We start from the raw sequence: 22,138 nt of genomic DNA on the forward strand, positions 1-22,138 counted from the left end.
GTGGATTCCTTACCACTGAGCCACCAGGGAAATCCACATACACAACAAACATTCAAGCTATTAATAATATAGGAGTTCAGTAAGACTGCAGAACAACAGATCGACATGAAACAAAATTAAAAAATAATCCCATAAAAAATTCAGTTCAGTTCAGTCGTGTCTGACTCTTTGCGGCCCCATGCACCACCAGGCCTCCCTGTCCATCACCAATTCCTGGAGTCCACCCAAACCCATGCCCATTGGTCGGTGATGCCATCCAACCATCTCATCCTCTGTCGTCCCCTTCTCCTCCTGCCCTCAAAAAGTTGCAATTGTTATACACTGAAAACTACAAAAAAAAAATCACTGGAAAAAACCTGAAGACCTAAATAAATGGAAACACATTCCATGTTCATGGATTTGAAGGCGTAACTTTGGCAATACTCCCAAAATCAATCTACAAAAGAAATCCAATCTCAATTGAAATCCCAGCTGCCTTTTTTTTGGGGGGGGGGGGTGGGCGGAGGGCAGTAAGTGAGAATCTAACCATAAAATCTGTATAGAAATGCAAGGAACCCAGAATAGCCAGAACCAGCTCCGAAAGGAACAAAGAGAAATCACACTTTCCAAATTCAAAACTTAATACTAAAGCTGTAGTAATCAAAACAGTGTGATACCACCATAAGGACGGACATACGGATCAATGGAACAGGACTGAGTCCAGAAATAAAACACTACATACACAGTCAACTGATTTGAACAAGGAATGAGAGAAAGAATGATCTTTAAAAAAAAAAAAACAATAGGGCTGTGACAACTGAATGTCCACATGCGAAGAATGAACCTGGATCCCTGTTGCTGCTGTTAAGTCACTTCAGTCATGTTCAACTCTTTGCAACACTGTGGACTGTAGCCCAATAGGCTCTTCTGTCCATGGGATTTCCCAGGCAAGAATACTGGAGTGGGCTGTCATTTCCTCCTCCAGGGGATTTTCCCAACCCAGGGATCGAACCTAAGTCTCTTGCATTGAGATTCTTGACCGCTGATTTCAGACAACAGAAAAAAAATTAACCCCAGATGGCTCAAAGATCTAAATGTAAGAACTATAACTATAAAGCTCCTAGAGGAAAACATAGTAAAATTTCATGACCTTAGATTTGGTGATAATTTCTTAGATCTGACACCAAAAGCACAAGCAACTAAAGAAAAAAATAGATAAATCAGAATTCATCAAAATAAGAAACTTCTGTGCTACAACCACCACCGAGAACCTGAGACAACTTCCTATGGGAGGAAAATAAGGATAATGCACAGAGTGAGAGAATATTTGCAAACTGCATCTAATAAAGTGGTATTTCTAGAGTATAAAAAGAACTCTTATTCCTCAGTAATAAAAAACTCAATTTTAAAATGAGCAAAGGATCTGAACAGATAGTTCTCCAAACAAGATATACAAATACAAAAGTCTAATAAACATAAGATACTCAACACCTTAAGCCATCATGAAGTGCAAACCAAAAGTCACAATAAGATATCACTTCACACCAACTAGAATGGCTATCATCAAAAAGTCAGATGATAGTAAGTGTTGACAAAGATGCAGAGAAACTCAAATTCTAATACATTGTTGGTTGGAATATAAAATGGAGCAGCAGCTTTGACAGTTTCTGGAAAACAAGTTAACCTACTCAACAGTTTCTGAAAAAGTTAACTCTAGAGTGACCAAGCAATTTCACTCTTAGGCATATACCCACACAAAAACTTATACACCGATTTTTACAACAGTATTATTCAAAAGAGCCAAGAAGTGGGAAAAAGCCTTATCTCCACTAACTGATGTATGGATGAGTTAATAAAATGTGGCACATTCATACAATGAATTCTGAGGGCATATGATTCTAGACTTAAATTCCAACTACTACGGTATCATCAATGACATCTACTAGTTTCACCAGAGCTCGGTACCTAAAACCTGATGACACAAATTTAATTTCATTAAAACAGTACTGACTGTGTTTTTGGAGACTGCTCGTATGAAGTTTATGGTATGAAACAAATTTCAAAAACAGAAAAACCAAATAATATTTTGTATCTCAATAAAAGTACCTTTCTATCACCAAAGGAAGGTCTGAAAACCAATGATTCTAAAAAAGGACTGCTACCTGGGTGAAAAGTAGGGATTCCTCTGAAAAAACACACCTGAAAATCTCTATATCATGTCTGAAATGAAAGGAATGAAACATCAAATCATCATTGCTTTCATGGCAAACAGCTATGAGACAGGTAGTTATTCAATTAAAGTTGTTAAGTAAGAAAGAAATTTGGCACACTTAACCAGTTTCTGGAATCCCATTTGGCTTATCAGCTGAGAGGCTGTAAGCCTCAAGCACATTACTATGCTAAATCTGTTTCCTCCACTACTTGTTATAGAGTAGTTCTTATCTCTTTGTATCTTTCCCTTCCTCCAGATTCTCAAACTAGTTACAGCATACTTACTGCCTCTACATTAAGTGTTTTCATTATTAAAATTATGTAAATTCTGTGATTACTGCTAGGGTAAGTACTATACTGTGTTTATTTTAATATTGTTTAATAACAGTTAAAATAACTTGATTTAAAATTTCTTAACAGTACATATTTGAAAAAAGGAAGGAAAGCTATGACAAACCTAAACAGCGTATTAAAAAGCTGAGACATCACTTTGCTAACAAAGTCCATATAGTCAAAGCTATAGTTTTTCCAGTAGTCATGTATGGATGTGAGAGACCATAAAGAAGGCTGAACACAGAAAAATTTACGCTTTCGAATTGTGGTGCTAGAGAAGACTTTAGAAAGTCGCTTTGAGTGCAAGGAAATCAAACCATCAATCCCAAAGGAAATCAACCCTGAATCACTGGAAGGACTGATGCTTAAGTTCCAATACTTTGGCCACCTGATGCAAAGAGCCAACTCACTGGAAAAGACCCTGATGCTGGGAAAGACTGAAGGCAAAAGAAGGGTAAGGCAGAGGTTGAGATGGTTGGACAGCATCCACAACTAACAAACATGAATTCAAGCAAACCCTGGGAGATAGTGAAGGACACCAGGAATCTGGCGTACTGCAGTCCATGGGGTTGAAAAGTGTCGGACACAACTTAGCCACTGAACAACAATAAAAGTTAGAAAGGGAGGGAAAAAGGAGTCATTTGTTTGTCACTAACTAAAACATTCGAACACTATTATGTCAATTTTTTCTCCCTGCTCTTCTATCACATATTATCACAAACTAAGAAGTGAATCGCAACTAAGGCCTCATCCTTCACAAAGCTATTTTAATAACAGAGAATTCAGTAAGACGGTCAGATCACCTCAAAAGTAAGTTTTCCTATATTAACAGCTACCAAAACTGCAAGATACCTAGAAATAAACCAAACAAGAAATATCCTAAAGGTTCAAATGAAGAAAATAATAAAATATTACTGATAATTAACCAGAGAAGTATGTCGTTACTAACTTATCACTGTATTTCAGCACTATATTTGGCACTTAAAAACTTAAACAGACACTCAATGTATTTCTCGAAGGGAATGATTCAATACCATAAAGATAAAAGTGTACCAAATAATCTAAAAACTTAATGGGATTCCTAATTAAAATCAGTCCCAAGAAATTTTTAATAGACCTTGATAAACTCACTTATTACATTAAAAAATAAAATTATGAATGGGTAAACTATCAAGAGCATGAACATACCCACAAATATCTTAAGTTTTCCTCTGAGTGATACTCAAGCATTCTAAGCACCTGTTGGACAAACATTAATGAAAGTCAAAAAGCTTGGAGAATGTCTCACAAATGTCTAACTCTTAAGTTTAGGAATCCCTAAATAAACAGTTCTCAAGGTAGTTTCCGCTCAAGACTTATTCAGGGAATCTAAACTAACTCAAGAGATCATAACTATTTTCCACATAACACACCTGGAGGCTTTTTTTCATTCTCATTTCCTCACGACTGTATAGCGGTGTTTTCCAGAGGCCACATGGTGTGTGATTTGCTACAGACTGAATGCACAAAGAGGTAAAAATAAAGTTATCTTCTACTAAATCTGACTGTAGAAGTTCACGAACCACTTAACACCATTACTTTCACTAATTTTTGAAAGTGATTATTTAGCAATGTTATTTATGTTCATATGTGATGTTTATTGTTTTTATTTTTAAATCAGTATATTTAAAGAATTTTTCAGTTTTAATTTGTAATGTGGTATCCATTAATATGGGCTTCCCAGGTGGCTCAGTGGTAAAGAATCTGCCTGTCAATGCAAGAGATGCACATTTGATTCCTGGGTAGGGAAGATCCCCTGGAGGAGAAAATGGCAACCTACTCCGGTATTCTTGCCTGGAAAATCCCATGGACAGAGGGGCCCAGCAGGCTACAGTCTATAAGGTCACAAAGAGTTGGACACGACTGAGTGACTTAACACACACACACACAGACATTGACTGATACCACATAAAGAAAAGCCTTTTAGGTTCCCTAGTAAGAGTGTAAGGAGGTCCTAGGACCAGAAAGTTTGAGAACTGCTTTTCTAACCTAACCAGACACTCCGTTCCTCAGTTAAACAATGCTCTGACCAACTGCCAGATTGGAATAAACTTAGAAGGATAAGTAAAGTCCAACTAGTTGGTAAGCAACATCAAAAGTACCTACATAAGCTCCTCAGAGACCACCAGTATAGAAGGCTGAAGAGGTTAGTAGAAGCTCACAAGTTTATTATCTGCTTTTTTATCCATTTATGACAAACTAGGACATCTTCCCCTCCTTTCAGGTATCAATCACCTGAAGTATCAGCACAGGAACAAGGTAAGTCAAGAGAACGGTCAGATTATACATCTCTTTTTCTTTTTTGATCTAATGTATGCAAATAGTTTATTGTTAATTCAAAAAATACACAAATGAGAAGGAAATTTCTTTGTTGAACCGGATTACCTGACACATTTGCCACTTGGACTACTTCCTCTGGGAGGCTCTGGAGAACCTGCTATGCTCACACAGGTTCCTTAAGCGGATCACCACGTTTCTATCTCAGGGGAGGGACCCGCTACCCTGTGATTATACCTGAGTAAGATGAATATGTGAAACCAAGACAAAAGTCTAGAACAGATAGTTGTCTCAGAGATAGCCAGAACTCCCCTAAAGGCAGGAATCTTGCCAGGAACGACAGGAGCATTACATGTCGTTAAAAGCACAGAGCTACTGTACTAGTTCACCTGCTTATTTAATTTGCATGTAGAGTACATAATACAAAACACCACGCTGGATGAATCACAAGCTGGAATCAAGATTTCCAGGAGAAATATCAACAACCTGAGACTTGCAGATGATACCACTGCAGAAAATGAAGAGGAATTAGAGAGCCTCTTGATAAGGGTGAGAGGAGTGTGAAAAAGCTGGCTTAAAACTCAACATTCAAAACACGAAGATCATGGCATCCCGTCCCATCACTTCATGGCAAATAGATGGGGAAAAAGTGAAAACAGTGACAGACTTTTATTTTCTTGGGTTCCAAAATCACTGTGGACGGTGATTGCAGCCACAAAATTAAAAGACGCTTGCTCCTTGGAAGAAAAGCTATGACAAACCTAGACAGCCTATTAAAAAGCAGAGACATTACTTTGCCAACAAAGGTCCATCTAGTCAAAGCTATGGTTTTTCCAGTAGTCATGTATGGATGTGAGAGTTGGACCATAAAGAAGGCTGAGAGACAAAGAATTGATGCTTTCCAACGGTGGTGTTGGAGAAGACTCTTGAGAGTCCCTTGGACTGCAAGAAGAGCAAACCAGTCAATCCTAAAGAAAATCAACCCTGAATATTCACTGAAAGGACTGATGCTGAAGCTGAAACTCCAATACTCTGGCCACCTGATATAAAGAGCCATTTCACTGGAAAAGACCCTGATGCTGGGAAAAATTGAAGGCAAAATGAGAAGAGGGCAACAGAGGATGAGATGGTTGAATAGCATCGCTGACTCAATGGAAGTGAATTTGAGCAAACTTCAGGCAATGGTGGAGGAAAGAGAAGGCTGGCATGTTGCAGTTCACGGGGTCAAAAACAGCTGGACACGACTTAGTGACTGAACAACAATAACTAGCTCACCACCAGTGAAGAGTCATAGCTGAAGATGCCCCAGAACTGCACTCAATCTTGAAGTGAAGTGAAAGTCACTCAGTCGTGTCCGAGTCTTTGTGAACCCATAGACTAGACAGTCCGTGGAATTCTCCAGGCCAGAATACTGGAGTGGGTAGCCTTTCCCTTCTCCAGGGGATCTTCCCAAGCCAGGGATTGAACCCAGGTCTTCCACATTGCAGGCAGATTCTTTACCAGCTGAGCCACAAGGGAAGCCCACTCAATCCTGAAACAACTCCTAATTCCTGAATAACATCCCCATCTTCATGTCTGACTGTGAGGTAAGTGAAATAACGATCTTTCTTCCCTCTACAGCCTTTGTGATGGAATGGAAATGTATTAATCTTTCTAAATAAGGCAACAGAACACATTCCTTCCAACCTGAAAAATACAACTACCACACTTGGGGGATTAAAAAAAAAGGATTAAAATGATGAATTGGAGGTTAACTGTGAAAAATTAGATAATCAGGATCATTTTTCTCTCTGGACATACTAATAAAAGAACAGCCATCGTGATGTGTAAATGGAAACAGTCGGGCATTGCTAGAGCACACAAGGTACTATAAGATATGGCCTGATTACATCAACTGATGACCAGAAAGGTTCTATGTGTTATGTGTTAGTCGCTCAGTAGTGTCTGATTCTTTGTGACCCCATGGACTGTAGCCCTCCAGGCTCCTCTGTCCATGGAATTCTCCAGGCAAGAATATTGGAGTGGGTTGCCATTCCCTTCTCCAGAGGATCTTCCCAACCCAGGGATCCAAAGTGGGTCTCCTGCATTGCAGGCAGATTCTTTACCATTTGAGCCACCAGGGAAGCCCAGGAAGAAACAACAATATTGGCCATGTATTTTGTCTGTATGATCTGTGAACATTGAATCTTATCCCAGTCTACGGCCATACCACCCTGAACGCGCCCGATCTCGTCTGAATCTTATCCCGATCAACTGAAAAAGGAAAGAAAACTTGCTTAACACCTATCAAAATCTCACTCAGAATTTCGTAAGCTAAAACAAAATTCTAGAACTCTATGTTTAAACAAAGGTCAGTCACTGATATAACAAAACATATGTAATCCAAATAAGATCACTCAGATTAGATGTGTATATGTGAGCGCATGTGTGCACTCAGTCATGTCCAACTCTTTTGTGACCACATGGACTGTAGCCCACCAGGCTCCTCTGTCGATGGAATTTTCCAGGCTAGAATACTGGAGTGGGTTGCCATTTCCTTCTCCAGGGGGTCGTCCCAACCCAGGGATTGAACCCACATCTCTTATGTCTCCTGCACTGGCAGGTGGATTCTTTACCACCTGGAAGCTCTCAGATTAGATAGTAAAATCTAATTTTAAATGAACACTGAGTGGCCAAAAATTTTAAATAACAATATAAGGATTAAAATAGTCATGTGTTTTATGTTCTTTCCAGTAACTGAAAAGTGGCCCAATGCCTTAACTTGATAGCTTATTAGGTGCTCATTTCTCACCCAGTTCTCCCTGAGCAGAAACATGTCTGGCTTAAGACAACTGGGAAGGGAAAGGGAGGTGGGAGGAATCCACAAAGCATTAAAAAACAAAGAAAATTGATACTGGCTTATGAGAAAATGTGTTTTTCACTGACATTGCCACCATTTTTCCTTCAACATGAGCCAAAAAATAAAGGCTGCAGATTTAGCCTGAGGGGAAAAAATCCAATAGCCTTTTTTCTATACTTTGATAGAAATCAAATTACAAATCAATCATTTAACAGCTTCCAATGTTTGCAATTTAAACTTTATGTCATCCGTAAACAACGTTATGAATCAGTAACACTTTTCTCTAAAAAATACACACACAAGAATAAATATTTCTCCTCTGAATAGCTTTTTTCTAATGCAAAAGAGCTTGAAAAGTGAAAAAATTAAGATAACACATACATATGTTTTTTACTCTGAAGAACAGAGTTCTGTAATGCTGATCCAAACAAACCAGTTGTTAAAAAAAAAGATTTCTTAAAATAAGGATCAGTGAAATTAGAAAACTGACAATTTTATTTAAGAAATCATTGCTAGTAATCCTTGGGTTTAATGACATTGTGTTTTGTGCTTTATGTTGTGTTTCTGTGGTTTTTTCCCCTCAAGTATTCACCTTTCAGATACACTTAAAGGATTTACACATGAAACGATTTTCAAAATATACAGCAGGTAGATGAAACAGGACCAGTCACGTGACAACAATGGCTGAAGCTGGGTAACTGGTACAGGAAGCTTTATTACACTCATCTCTCCATTTCTTGTGTAAGGCTGAAGAAAAAGAAGTATCTCAGGCACCAAAACATCCTGTCAAAAGCACAAGAAATTTTTGCCCCACTAAATCACCCCAGAATTCTGCTTATTTTTTCTTATTTATCTAGCTTCTCTTCAAACCAATTAACTTCCTCCAATTGACCTCTAAGTGAAATACAAGACACTTGGTGTCTTTTTAACTCCATTCAACAGCTAGGTGAGGGCCAGGTCAGAAAACGACCGAGGATTCCAAATCACAACCACTAATCTTATTCAAACTTCAAGAGCAAATAGCTGTTTTGAGTCAAAATGAACTATCACAGGTTGTTGTTTTTGTCTTTCGAATTTCTCTTACTACACCCAGTATTTGAACTAAGTTTGGTGAGTAGTTTAAAAAGGTGAAAAATAACATATGTTGTTCACTCCCAGGAAGTAAGCCCGTTCCATGAAGAGGGGTACAGAACTTCACCGAAGATGACACCCAGAAATGTTACAATAATCTCGAGGTACTCAACTCTACATACACCCTTAAGCTCCCTCGCCCCCAAAACCTTTTTAAGTGGTTAGAAAAGAGCGACCCTGGTTGGTTTGTTTCACCTCCTCCTTTCTTAGGGGAGGTGCTAGCGAGTGAAGAAATGACCAAAAAGCCGGAAGGAACGCGAAACGCATGGAGTCTGGACAGTCAACCCGTAAGTAATTGAAAGCTGAACCAAATTAAATGAAGTTAAGACAGAGCAACCTGCTACGTTCCTCGCGTTGTCTCTAACGTGCCTGAGAGGCTCCGAGAGTGAGAACACCTGGCTAGAAGAACATCGCATTCCAAACTCTTCTCTCTCCAAGAATTCATAGGTACACAGGCATAAAAAAGAACTCTTCCAGACCTCCGCCAAGAGCAGCGCCGCAACAACTACCACCCGCCCGTGCCACGGTGGCCAAGCGGCCCCCGGCTCCGTGAGGCCGCCCGAGCCCTGACCCACGGGACCGCGAACCCCAAAATGACTCCCGTCTCCTGAAGCCTGAGACCTTCTCCCAAGCCGGGCGAGGGGACGGAGTCTCGGCTGGGGACCCGGTCCCCGCCGAGGCCCTCCTCGCCCGCCCGGAACTGGGGTCTCGGGCCCGCGCTGCCCACTCTGGGTCCCGGCCTGTGCCTCGCGGGGCCGCTCCCGAGCCTCGACCCGGGTCCGCCCCGCGCCCGCGGGACCCGCACGACCCCCTGAGCCGCGCCGGCCGCCGCCGTGAGGACCCCGCCACTAGCTACCTGTCTTCGCTCTTGTTTTTCTGCTTCTTCCCCATCGTGTGTCAGCGGCGCTCGCAGCCCCAGCCCCTCTATTCGGTCTCTCACAGGCCCACTGTCCCTCAGCTGACTTCGGTCTCCGCTCGGCTCCGTCCCCCTCGCGCTGCCGCCTCTCGCACCCGGCTCTCCACAGACCCGCGCACTGGGACAGGGCACATATGGTGTGAGCTCAGAGTGCGCAAGCGCAACGCCCCGCCGCCTCGGCGTGGGGACGCAGGGCGCGGCTCATCGAGAGCTGCGCCGCGGGTAGAGCGTCTCTGGTTACCCCGCCCGTCAGGCGGGAACCCGAGCGCCCCCTCCCGGCAAGCGTCCGCGGCGCTCTGAGGTCCGCGGGATTTCAAGATTCTAGAACCCGGAGGTGGACAATGAAGTTGAAAATTTCCCGTCGGCCCTCTGCCTGCTGGGGGACGCAGAGTTGGGGAATTGGATCTCAGTTCAGAAGTAGACTTTGGGCTTCCCTTCCACCTTTAACCTCTGTCCCTTTGTACTCAGCTGCGTGAAGTTCAATAAGGAAGCATAGTGAAGCACTGGTGAGCCGTCTGGGTGTTCCAAAGGGAGACAGAGAAATCCACAATATTGAGCCTCGTAGTCATGTCCATGAATTACCAAAACAAATAAATAGAAACCATTTTTTTTAAAAAAAAAAAAGGACACACCCATTAACTCTCCTAAATAGATCATGATCTTTACATTCAAACCGAGAACAAGCTCTAAAAATTTGTCAGGTAAGTCGCGAGAGAGCATACTAGGGTTGTGAAAGTGTTTTATATTCGGATCTGGACAACGACACTATGTGTTAACTATGTAAAAACTTACACGTAAGTTATACTTTAATTGTTTTTTTAAGGGGGGAATTGTTCAATAAACCGAATGGAAACAAAATTGGAGTGCCACTCCCGAGCAGGATCATAGCTATTTCCTTTCTGATGTAACATGTGTCAGAGCCTCGGAACCTCAACTCCAGGCTGAGCACTAAGAAACTACAATCTCCAGCGTACTTCGATCCCCCCGCCCTCTGGGCTGTTTACTCGGAGAGAGGGAAAGGGTCACACGCCAAGAGTTCGGAGAGCTGGAGCCGAGGAAAGGTGAAGAAGGGCGCACGCGCAGAAGCGCTCGCCGCGCGCACTTCCCTCCCCCCTCCTGCGCACTACCTCCACTTCCGGGGACGTCGCAGATACTATCGCGTGAGATCCGCAGCCAATGAGGAGGCGGAAGTGACGGCCGCTTCGCAGCTACCCGCAGCTGCTCGGTGGCTGAAGCCAGAGAGGATTGCTGTTCTGGAGAAGCTGGTTCTTCGTATCTCAGGTATCGCCGAGAGCTCAGGTGAGGAAGAGAGTGGTGGGAAAAAACCGGCCATGCCTCCTGGTGCTAACGGACACCCGACTGCTCAGCATCCTGCCTGGGCGGGGGAGGGGCGCGGCTCGGGCTCCGGAGTCCCCGCCACGGAGGCGGTTTTGGCGCATGCGCCCGGGAGGCTTTGAACCTGGGGCCGCCTCGCCTCCGCCCTCATCTGTCCCAGGGGCGCCGAGAGTGGCGAGAGTACTTTTGGGACGGCCGGCGTGCGGCTGACTGTGAGGCCCCCTGGTTGTTTTGGTGGGTGCACGCCGGGGACTCGCGGAACTGGTTAGGTAACTTGAGGACACGTCCCTGCCCACCATTCAGTTGAACTTAAAAAAGAATCAGAAGCTTGTGGTTTGGAGAATGAAGTTATCTCTGCACCATCTCCTTTCCCCTTTTCTGAAGGCGATGACCAACACAACCTGCCCCCCAGAACAGCTCTTGTTAATCGCTTCTCCTCCCAGTTATCCCAGAATTAAATTCTGAGCTCAGCCTGTAAAACTTCAGGGACAAGCATCCGCTACGCCCCTTGTAAAGAACAAGGTCTGACAAGCAAGTCAGTGTTTAACAAATACTTTTCCGTCTCATCCGGCCCCGATCCTGAGAGTCACAGCCTTAAGTTTTTTCTTGAAAAGTAGAGAGTGTGAAATTCATTTCCTGTATTTGAAATACAGCTCCTTTAAAATTTTATCGCACGTGAGGAACTTACATTTTGGTTTTTAAAACCCAGAAATACATTTGAAACATAACCATAACTCGAACAATAGCTAGACACATGCTGCTTCAACCGTTGACCAATATTTTTTGCTCACCTGCAGTGTTGTCAACACTGCTAGCTCCAGGAATACAAAGATAAAATCCAGTATGCTTTTCGACTGTTTTTCATTTGGGGGAAAAAAATGGAATCAGAGGCGAAGTTTGCAGGAAGACTATTTCGATTCAGTTCAGCAGTTATAGAGGGTCTGGTGGGCCAGGCTGTGTGTCAGAAGCTGGGCAAATGAACTCACAAGTTTATTCAGATTTTTAAAAAGTGCTTCAGTAGTAGTTGAAAACATCATAGTTAGTTGAGATCAACAGTCTCCTGCTTTGACAGACATTATAAATTTTTGTGGTAGTAACCCAGGAGTATACATAAAATCACCATCTAATTGTTGCTGATAGAAAATAATTTCTTTTGAAATATGTAGTTGAAATAGATAACCAACAAAGACATACTGTATAGCACAGGGAACTCTACTCAGTAATCTGTAATAACGTAAATGAGAAAAGAATTTGAAAAACATAATTGAGTATGTGTAAATTAATCTCTTTACTATACACCTGAAACACACAGCATTGTAAATCAACTATATGCCAATATAAAATTAAAATTTTAAATAGACTGTCATTGAGATCTGCCTTTCTAATCTGAATTGGAGTCTTATTTTTAAACTCCTATCTTACCTAAAGGAGTGATGGTAAAATCAATATGCGTTTAATATTTGGAGTGTTATGTTGTTTGACATCAAAGTTACGAGCACTGAGTGTCACTAAATCAATATTAGTGTCAATCTTTGTGGGCACATAGACTTTATTAGTTACTGAGAGAACAGAATTGGAAACTAGAGCTTAGGGAACACCAGGCAGAGTTCTTTACACAAATTGTAATGAGCTCTCTTCAGAGTTAAAGTCATTTGGGCAGAGATGACAAATAATGTCTTTTGCTCAAATCAGCTCTATCTTGAAGCAAAATTCGGTGTGTACACATATGTGTAAAACCTTGCTACAGTTAAATTTTATCGTGTTTGCAGTCATTTCTGGTTTGCTTCCCTTTTCCTTTGGTAAAGAATACTGTCAGTATATAACACTAGGTTTAGTTTCAACTACGCATTTCTTTCTGGTCTGGCGATGGTCTTAAAGATTTGTCTTTGCTTTAGAATAGTAAACAAACAAAATCAAAAGCACTCTAACCTTTAGTCTAAATTATTTTGGCTAGTGTGACTTCCCAGGTGGTAAAGAACTCACCTGCCAGTACAGGAGACATAAGAGACAAGGATTTGATCCCTGGGTCAGGAAGATGCCCTAGAGGAGGACATGGCAACCCACTCCAGTATTCTTGCCTGGAGAATGCTATGGACAGAGGAGCTTGGCAGGCTGCAGTCTGTAGGGTCGCAACAAGTCAGACACAACTGAAGCGACTTAACACACAGAGTGACTATAACCTGTTGAAAATTAAATTTTAAAACATTTAAGTAAAAATTCTTAACATGATGTGGTTGGTTGTCAGCAGAACACTTTGTGAACTCCAAATTATATATTTGCGAGCATTTTGGGAACTAAGAGAAAAGTTTCCTGTCTTGTTTGTTTCTCCAACTTTGTAAACCTTCTCCCCAGCGTCAAGGCTGAACCGTGCCATTTAGAAGAATGGAAACGAACGCATCTGTTGACATGTTTTCAAAAGTCCTGGAGAATCAATTGCTTCAAACCACCAAACTAGTGGAAGAACATTTGGATTCGGAAATTCAGAAACTAGATCAGATGGATGAGGATGAATTGGAACGCCTCAAAGAAAAGAGACTCGAGGCTCTGAAGAAAGCTCAACAGCAGAAACAAGTAACCTCTCTGCCCTGCTTTCTGAAATTGCTCTCACAGTATGCTTCTAACCACTTCTATATACATGTGCTGCAGTAGTCACATTTCAGTCCTCAGTCTTTAGGGTTGTTTGACCTCAAAAGTACCTAATGCCACTAAAAATTTTCCCTGGGGGAAAAGATAGTTTTTAAAGAACACTCCGAGTTAGCCTGATCAGTGTTAATTAACAGTCAAGTACAAGAAACACCTGGCCCAGGATAATTTTCTGAGCTCAGATTTGTGTAGTTGAGGAGAGTACTGGGAGAAATAGGGGTCAGCAGGTTCCCTTTCAGGTCGAGTTATGAGAAAGCCTATCATGATTTGTCTGTGCTCAAAGCAAGTATGTCATTAAGGAGTTTAAACTCTTTCTGTTTGAAAGAGTTTGTTTGCTCTACCAAAGAAATAAGGTAAAAATACCAGGGCCTCCTGTAGCTCAGCATAAGCCGACATGAAGCAGATACCAAAACCAGTGATGCAGTCTGGGCTCCTGCCCCCTTCTGGAGTGCGTTCAGAGGATGAGGGTGTCTAGAAGTCATTTCACATGAGAAAGTCAAAAGCAAACAAATGTTCGCTGTGGGACAGGGCAATCATGCGATATTTGAAGGGCTGACCTGAAAGATAGATTAGAACTTCTCTCATTTGAGTCCAGGCTGGGATCCACAGACCAAAGTTGATATATTGCAGTCAGTGGGAGAAGACTTTTCTGAGAACTAGAGAATACATGTATTAATGCTTTTCAGGCACATGTGATGTGCCAGCCACTCTTTGTTATTTTCATGTTGTCTTGTCACAATAACTCAGTGAGATAGTTGTTTTATGATTTGTACATTACAAATGAGGAATCTGAGCCTCAGAAAGGTTATGAGAATTCACAGCCTAATGAGTGGTAGAGCAGTGATTCAAGTCCTGTCTGCAAGTCCAGTCCTCCTTTTTATTAAAACGAAGTCTTGAGAAGGGCTTCCCTGATGGCTTACATGGTAAAGAATCTGCCTACAATGTGGGAGACCCAGGTTCGATCCCTGGGTTGGGAAGATACCCTGAAGGAGGGTATGGCAATCCACTCCAGTGTTCTTGCCTGTAAAATTCCATGGACAGAGGAGCCTGGCAGGCTACAGTCCACGGGTCACAAAGAGTCAGACACGACAGAGCAACTAACACAGGCAGTAAGACAAAGAAATAGAGAAGAAGAAAAGGTTAAATGACAGTAGAAGTCTTGAGAAAGGAAGCAAGTTTCCACTTGAGGCAGTCAGCTTCCTGCCATGGGAAAGGTACAAGAAACTGAAATACCTGTCCACCATGGATGATAAGGATCAAGATAGTGATTTGGAGAATTGGATTAGATGGACTTGTGGGTCCCTTTTTCTGGATACCACATGAGAAAACACCTTTTTCTTCACTGGATACTATCTGTGGGTGGCCAGGCTAGAAGAGTGCTGTCTCTGAGGTGGTCATCAAAAGTACACAGGGCTCCTCAGCTTCAGAGCTGCAGTACCCGCCCCCTCCCCAAACACCAATTGGCTTTATCTCACAGCTGTTCTTTTTTAAAGCTTTGTAGTAACTTGGATCAGATTCTTTTGATATTAGTAGTTTTAAGTGCAAAGAAATTAAGTAGATCTTTACATCTCAATCTTTATAGTCTAAATTTTTATTTTCAAAGTTCTAAGAAAACATGGTGTTTCAAGTTACCAAAACAGATAATTACAAGCCATGCTGTGGAGATAGTCGTGGCCCACAGACTATTTCTACATTGACACTAGAAAGATAGGAAAGTACATCACCAAAAGGAATTCATTTCTAAGAAAAAATCAACTTAATTACAAAATAATTTAGTGATTTGGATATAAGATATAAAGTGACATTGAAAGATATTTCAAATGTGTGATATTTCTCTTTTCTTCAAATTAGGAATGGCTTTCAAAAGGACATGGGGAATACAGAGAAATCCCTAGTGAGAGAGACTTTTTTCAAGAAGTCAAGGAGAGTAAAAAAGTGGTTTGCCATTTCTACAGAGATTCCACATTCAGGTAACTTTGTTTCCCCTTAGTGACTGTTTTTAAACATGAAGAGATTGTTGTTGAATGGATATCCTGACTTAATAGAGAAATTAAGAAAAATGTGAAAGGAGCTAATTCCTAAGTTGTCCCTTTGTACTGGAAGTCTGTATATTAAAATTAAGCAGTCATCAAAGACTTAAAAACCAGTAACTTACAACCAGTGACGTAAAAAAGTATAAATTATTGGATTTCAGTATTTTCATAGAAGTGGCTATTTTCTGAACGATACTTTCACTAGCTAATTTTAAAAACATCTTAGCAATGAGCACTTTAATTTTTTTTTTTTTAATATCAATTCCAAGAATTATGCTTTTGTCCCTACTATTACAATACAGCCACAGTGTTGGAAATGGGGCCAACACCTGAACACCAAGTTTGAATTCAGTTACTTCTCAACTGGGAATTCACAGGGAGACAATGGCTTGACGAGGCCTTTCTCCAGAAACAGAGTTGGGACTTCAGGCTTGGCTGGAAGGCGGAGAAAATGATTTCTCTTAGACGAGCCCAGGTCTGCCAACCTCTCTGGAGGCAGATCCCTCAAAGTAGAAAGAGCCCCAGAAGAGGTTATATCTTAAATCAGATGGCTTAAGCCTGTTTTTTTCCCTAGCTCCAAAGTTTGAATAGTTGCCAACATCAGATGATGTGATAACAGACCTAGAATTCTGTGAAAGCAATTTGCTGATGCTGAGTAGCTCCTGCGGAAACTCACACTCCAACCCAGAGTCTCCATTGTTCACTGTGGCCCCAGCTCTGCCCTCTTCTCTCATCTCCATAGTCTGCCTGGCCCTTGTCTTTGCCTCCTCACCCAACAACGTGGTTATTACTGCCTGGGATTTATTAACTAATAGAATATAAATGAAAGAAAACAAAGTCAAGGTTAAATGAGTTAATATAAATATAGACAGGTAGATATCAAAGTTTTTAGCATATGGTAATGCTAGACACTTCAGGCAGTATAAGATCCTGGAGCATTCACAATCTCCCTTTGAGGTAAGTACTTTATAATCCCCATACTTTTTTGTGTGTGGACACCAGGACTTGGAGAAATTAAGTGACCTGCCTGATGTCACTCAGTTGCTAAATGATAAAAGCAGATTTGAGCCCAGCTTAATGCTATTTTAACTATATCATGACTGCTACCTCTGGGTTTAAATTGGATTTAAAATTCAATTAAAAAATGGATTAATTGGCCAATGGGACATACTTATTTAAAATAGATTCCATATTATTCCAGTAAAACCGTGGAGTTGATTTATATAGAAATCTTCAAGAACGTATTTCTCCAAATGATCTGTCACTTCTTTGGAGCTTCATTCAGAAACCACTTATTCTCTCCTGACGTTTTTCACTATTAGTAAAATCCCATTGCTGCACTGCATGAGTGATACATAAAAAGATTCATTCAGAGGTGATGAGGCATCAAGGTTATAAGAAACTCAGTGGACCCGAACTTAACTCAGGAAAAACTACCAAGAAGTACCCCAAAAACCTGCTGGTAAAATCAGCTATGATTTTGGTGTCTTAATCATTGAAAGCAGGGTAGTTATCAAACTTCACTGAGCATGAGAATCACTTGCATGTTTCTGAGCTCAAGTCCCAGAGAATTTTGATTCATCTGTGTGTTTTAAAAGTTGATTGTACTAATCAGCTTTGGGTAAGAACAACTGCTCACAGAGGTTTTTATAGTTATCTCTCAGATACACTAAAGGGTTGGCCAGTTTAAAGTATAATTTAAAGAAAATACCACTTTTCAGGTGGCTTAGTAAAAATACTTCCGGTATTTTGCATTTCTTTAGAGCCATAATGACCATATATTTGTAGCCCTTAACCTTGATAGACTTCACACTAACAGAGTTTGTATGGTTAGAAAGGTCCCTTCTCAGTGACACATTCAGTCTTTCTCAGTGACTGCAAATACACCACCACCTGTACATTTCCAATTCTGAGGGGTGTCTTCTGAGCTCTGTCAAGTTCAGGTTTGTCTCTTTCTGTGAAATGCCAGGAAACATGCATAAGGAAAATGACTTTTTTTTATTCTTAACCATGAACATGACAGCTTTGTGAGCCGCTTAAGACGTAAGTCATATGTTGAATACTTTTTTCTTTATATACGTCATTAAGGCAGATCCAACTTTCTAGACTACAGTATCATAAGAGGTAGAAAAAGAGGTACCTAACCTATGAAATGGAAATAAGGTTATCTGATAGATATATAGGTTGACTGGCAGATTATGAGATTCAGAAAAAGTAAAAACTTAGATGTGCCTTAATATTTATTTTGATAAAGAAATTGTCATTTTTAGCTTTTGGTTTTCTATGTGTTGTTATTTACAGGTGTAAAATACTAGACAGACATTTGGTGATATTGTCCAAGAAACATCTTGAGACCAAATTTTTGAAACTGAATGTGGAAAAAGCACCTTTCCTTTGTGAGAGACTGCGTATCAAAGTCATTCCCACACTAGCACTGGTGAAAGATGGAAAAACACAGGATTTTGTTGTTGGATTTTCTGACTTAGGAAATACAGATGACTTCACCACAGAAACCTTGGAGTGGAGGCTGGGTTGTTCCGATATTCTCAATTACAGGTAACATTCAGCAAACCATCAGTTTATTTTAACTCCCATATTCAGGTGAAGTTTTTAGATAATTTTTATGTTAATATTTATTTTATGGAAATAAATATTTCCATAAGCTTTATCTTGAAGCTGGAGATGAAGAAAAACTGCCACAAAGGAAAAGCGTATCTCTTAAAGTGTACCTTAGTATGATCTTACAGCAAAATCAGAGTTCCAAATAAAGTTGATCTTGGGTTTTAGGTCCACCTAACTCTAAAAGTTTTCAAACAGATCTTATGAAATCTAATTTGGTATTCATCTGGAAACCCAGGATGACACTCCAGAAGAATTGTCTCTTTCCTGCTTGAACCCAGATTACTCAAATTGATAATGACTTATTTTCAAACATTAGGTTTTTAATGTAGTTATTCCTGTATCACTTGTCAACTCTGATAAACTATGTAACATCTCATTTCTGTGTTTAGCTTAAATTACTTAACTATGAAGAAGTCTCAGTAGAAAATGATCTAAAATCCAGCTTCCATTTTCCACTCATCTCTTTATTCACTTCTCCAGACAGTTGATCTAATTTCACAGATTAGAGCACATCATCTTATGTATCTGTTTTTTATTTGCAAAAATAATAGGTAAAATTTTCCAGTTATTCCAGTCAGAGTACCTTTCAATAAGTTGAAAATTCCCTCATCTTTTTATTTTCCTTCCTCCTTTTTCTCTGAATCTCTCCTACACATGTATAAGGCATTCCTATATTGTAGAAATTGACTTTGAAGTTCCAGGTTTTGTTTTCTTAAGTAAATGTTAATATTAAATCGTGATTTCCAATTTTAAATAAGTTGGAAACTAGTACAAAGAATTCTCATATATCATTCACCTGTATCCCTCAATTTTCAATATTTTATATTTGCTTTATCATTCTGTTTCTGGGTATATATAAACTTTTTTCAGAACCATCTGACTGGATATTGTAGATGTATTGTCTCTTTACTCCTAAATATTTCTGTTTGCATTTCCTAAGAACAGGGACACTCTTATATATCCACAGTAAAATTATTAAAACAAAATACATAGTTTATAGACCTTATTCAAAGTCCATCATTTGTACCAATAATATCCTCCATACTAAAGAAATGAGTCACAAGTACTTACGGTGAATTTTTAGTTTCCTTTAACCTGTAGCAATTTGTTCCCCTTGTTTTCCAATAGTTTAACATTTTTGATGAGTACAGACTAGTTATTTCATAGATCATCTCCCAGTTTGGGTTCATCTAAATGTTTCACAGTTAGATTCAGCTTTTGCATATCTTCCACATGTGTAATATGGAAGCGATGTGTTCTTCTTGCTCAGTATCAGGAGACAGGGTGTTTTGTCTCATTGCTGGCAGTATTAACAACACTGGCTAACCAGTTGTCTACCAAGCCAACTGGTAATTTAAGGAAGACCTTTTCCAGACCCCACATTAGTTTACTTTTTCATTTATTTGTATTAGAATGGGCTATGGATTATTTTATTCAATGGGATATATTATTGAATATTACTGTTATTATTTACTTTGAAGCTCAGATTGCCTCACGTTTGCCCAGTGAGAGCCTTGCATACTGGCTTCTGTGTGTTCTTGACACGTCCCCATAATCCTTTGAGCACTTTCTGGTGCAGGTAAGATCTTTTAGGGGGACCTGTGTTATACTCACCATAGGAATTGACTTTATCTCCGAGAAGCCATGATTCCCTTCAGTGGCAAATGATATTTCAAAACCGAGATCTGATCTTTCAGGTATCATGAAAAGCATTCCATACTAATTCAGAGTTAATGATAATTAATTCCATGAGTTTGTTGTCTATAGTGATATAAACATTAAAAGATGTTAAATAGGATCAAACTGGTCGTAGCTATTGAAAATAGAGCACGATTTTCCCGTTTCATATTCACAGGAATAGGAATCTAATACAGATTCAGCATACGCAAAACATGAAAATAACTGATTTCCTTCTATGGTTTTCAATCAGAGATTTTGTTGGTACATTCTATGAAATGCTAATCAGTAATTAACGATAAATAAAATGCTAGTCAAAAGCATTTAGTAGTACAAAGTAAGGTTTAAAACAGTTAATTATCATTATCAACTATTAACTATCAGTATTAATTTTCACTACCTCCTCAACACCAGCATTATAAAGAAAATTTTACTCTATTCCATGTGTTACAGTGAGGATAGATTTCTGTGTAGTTTAGTATACCAGCTGTACTAAATCATAGAAAATTAAGTGTTTTTCAAATTTGTTTCTTTTTAGTGGAAATTTAATGGAGCCACCATTTCAGAGCCAAAAGAAATTTGGAACAAACTTCACAAAGCTGGAAAAGAAAACTATTCGAGGAAAGAAATATGATTCAGACTCTGATGATGATTAGAAATCAGTTATAATTCTTTGTAAATCATCTTTTTATTTCTCCTTACTTCACAATTAGATGTGTTTTCTAAACTCTATTGATTTCAGTATGTTCGTCTCCTGATGGTCACATTGTAGAGTTTTATGCAGTGGCGTCATGTTGAAAAACATCTTTAATATTTTCTATGTGGAGCTTGTGTCTAAGTAGAGGAAAACTTCTGAGTTCTAAAATTATCTGAGGAGAGTCTGGATTCTCTATTTTTGAGATTGGTTTTATCACAATGATTCTTACGTTTTTATACCATTCACAATTGTGTTTTTAATCTACGGGATTGAAAATAGAAATTCAGCACACTATTCCAGAACTAATTCTTACGCAGCATTATTTACTTTATAAAGAGGTCAAGTAACATTTACTGGTGTAATAGATAGCACTTGTAAATGAATTAGAAACACTCTTCACTTCTGTAATATATTTAATTATTAAAGAACTGTTTATTTATTCTGTAAGCTGCATAGTGTTGTTGAATCAACTGATGGCATCAGAAAGCTTTTTCAGGTTGTGAACATACTGCCTTATTTAAAGGGTCCTGATTGCTTATATTTTAAGACTTGCATTAAACAATCAAGAAGCACTTTGGGAATGGCAGCATGATCTACAGACCCCTCAGTGAAACAACCATAACTGGTAAATATTTTTCTAAAAATTAAAGTCTCTGGGAATTGTCATAAGAGCATACAGCAAACAAAAACACTTATTCAAGAAAATACTCAGTCTTGGGAAGAACAGTGAGTCTCTGGTACTTGAACCATAATCCTGGTAAAACTCACACAAGAAATACACAATCTGAATAGGCCTTTTTTATATAATCAACAGCTACTAACTTTCTAAAACAGAAAGCACCAGACCCATGTGGGTTGATTGGTGAATTCTAGCGAACATTAATTAATGAAGAGGTTTTATTAATTCTCTACAGTCCCTTTCAAAAGATGGAAGCAGAATGAGTTAGGTCTCATTCCTAACTCATGAGACCAGCTTTACTTTACTGCCAAAAACAAAGACAGGGGAAACCTACAGGCAGTATCTGTCTTTAACAGAAGCAAAGATCCTTTATTCAGTTCAGTTCAGTTCAGTCCCTCAGTCGTGTCCGACTCTTTGTGACCCATGAATAGCAGCACGCCAGGCCTCCCTGTCCATCACCAACTCCCAGAGTTTACCCAAACTCATGTCCATCGAATCGGTGATGCCATCCAACCATCTCATCCTCTGTCGACCCCTTCTCCTCCTGCCCCCAATCATTCCCAGCATCAGGGTCTTTTCCAGTGAGTCAGCTCTTCGCATGAGGTGGTCAAAGTATTGGAGTTTCAGCTTCAACATCAGTCCTTCCAGTGAACACCCAGGACTGATCTCCTTTAGGATGGACTGGTTGGATCTCCTTGCAGTCCAAGGGACTCTCAAGAGTCTTCTC

At 39.9% G+C, this 22,138-nt stretch overlaps 2 protein-coding genes across 16 annotated transcripts in view; one reads left to right on the top strand and one right to left on the bottom strand.

Annotated features, from left to right (window-relative positions):
• EIF5B (eukaryotic translation initiation factor 5B) overlaps positions 1–9,866 on the bottom strand; it is a 60,481-nt gene extending 50,615 nt beyond the window's left edge. For all 4 annotated transcript variants that reach the window (XM_081484380.1, XM_081484379.1, XM_081484383.1 and 1 more), the window contains exon 1: positions 9,666–9,866. In XM_081484380.1, coding sequence (XP_081340506.1) covers positions 9,666–9,700 — 35 coding nt within the window. In that variant the 5' untranslated portion in view covers positions 9,701–9,866. The remainder of the gene's footprint in view (positions 1–9,665) is intronic.
• On the top strand, positions 4,488–21,179 carry TXNDC9 (thioredoxin domain containing 9). Of its 12 annotated transcripts, XM_081484452.1 has the most exons (8): positions 4,488–4,708; positions 4,787–4,821; positions 8,837–8,913; positions 9,020–9,096; positions 13,413–13,631; positions 15,555–15,673; positions 18,038–18,292; positions 20,574–21,179. In XM_081484452.1, the coding sequence occupies exons 5-8, from the start codon at positions 13,443–13,445 to the stop codon at positions 20,689–20,691; spliced, it is 681 nt and encodes a 226-aa protein (XP_081340578.1). In that variant the 5' UTR covers positions 4,488–4,708; positions 4,787–4,821; positions 8,837–8,913; positions 9,020–9,096; positions 13,413–13,442; the 3' UTR covers positions 20,692–21,179. The 12 variants fall into 12 exon arrangements, with proteins under 12 accessions (XP_081340578.1, XP_081340583.1, XP_081340579.1 ...); XM_081484457.1 differs by lacking the exon at positions 13,413–13,631; XM_081484453.1 differs by lacking the exon at positions 4,787–4,821.
• The last annotated feature ends 959 nt before the right edge of the window (positions 21,180–22,138 follow it).

This window comes from Giraffa tippelskirchi, chromosome 4 (assembly GCF_054371585.1).
Source record: "Giraffa tippelskirchi isolate mGirTip1 chromosome 4, T2T-mGirTip1v1.2.pri, whole genome shotgun sequence".
Lineage (NCBI taxonomy): Eukaryota > Metazoa > Chordata > Mammalia > Artiodactyla > Giraffidae > Giraffa > Giraffa tippelskirchi.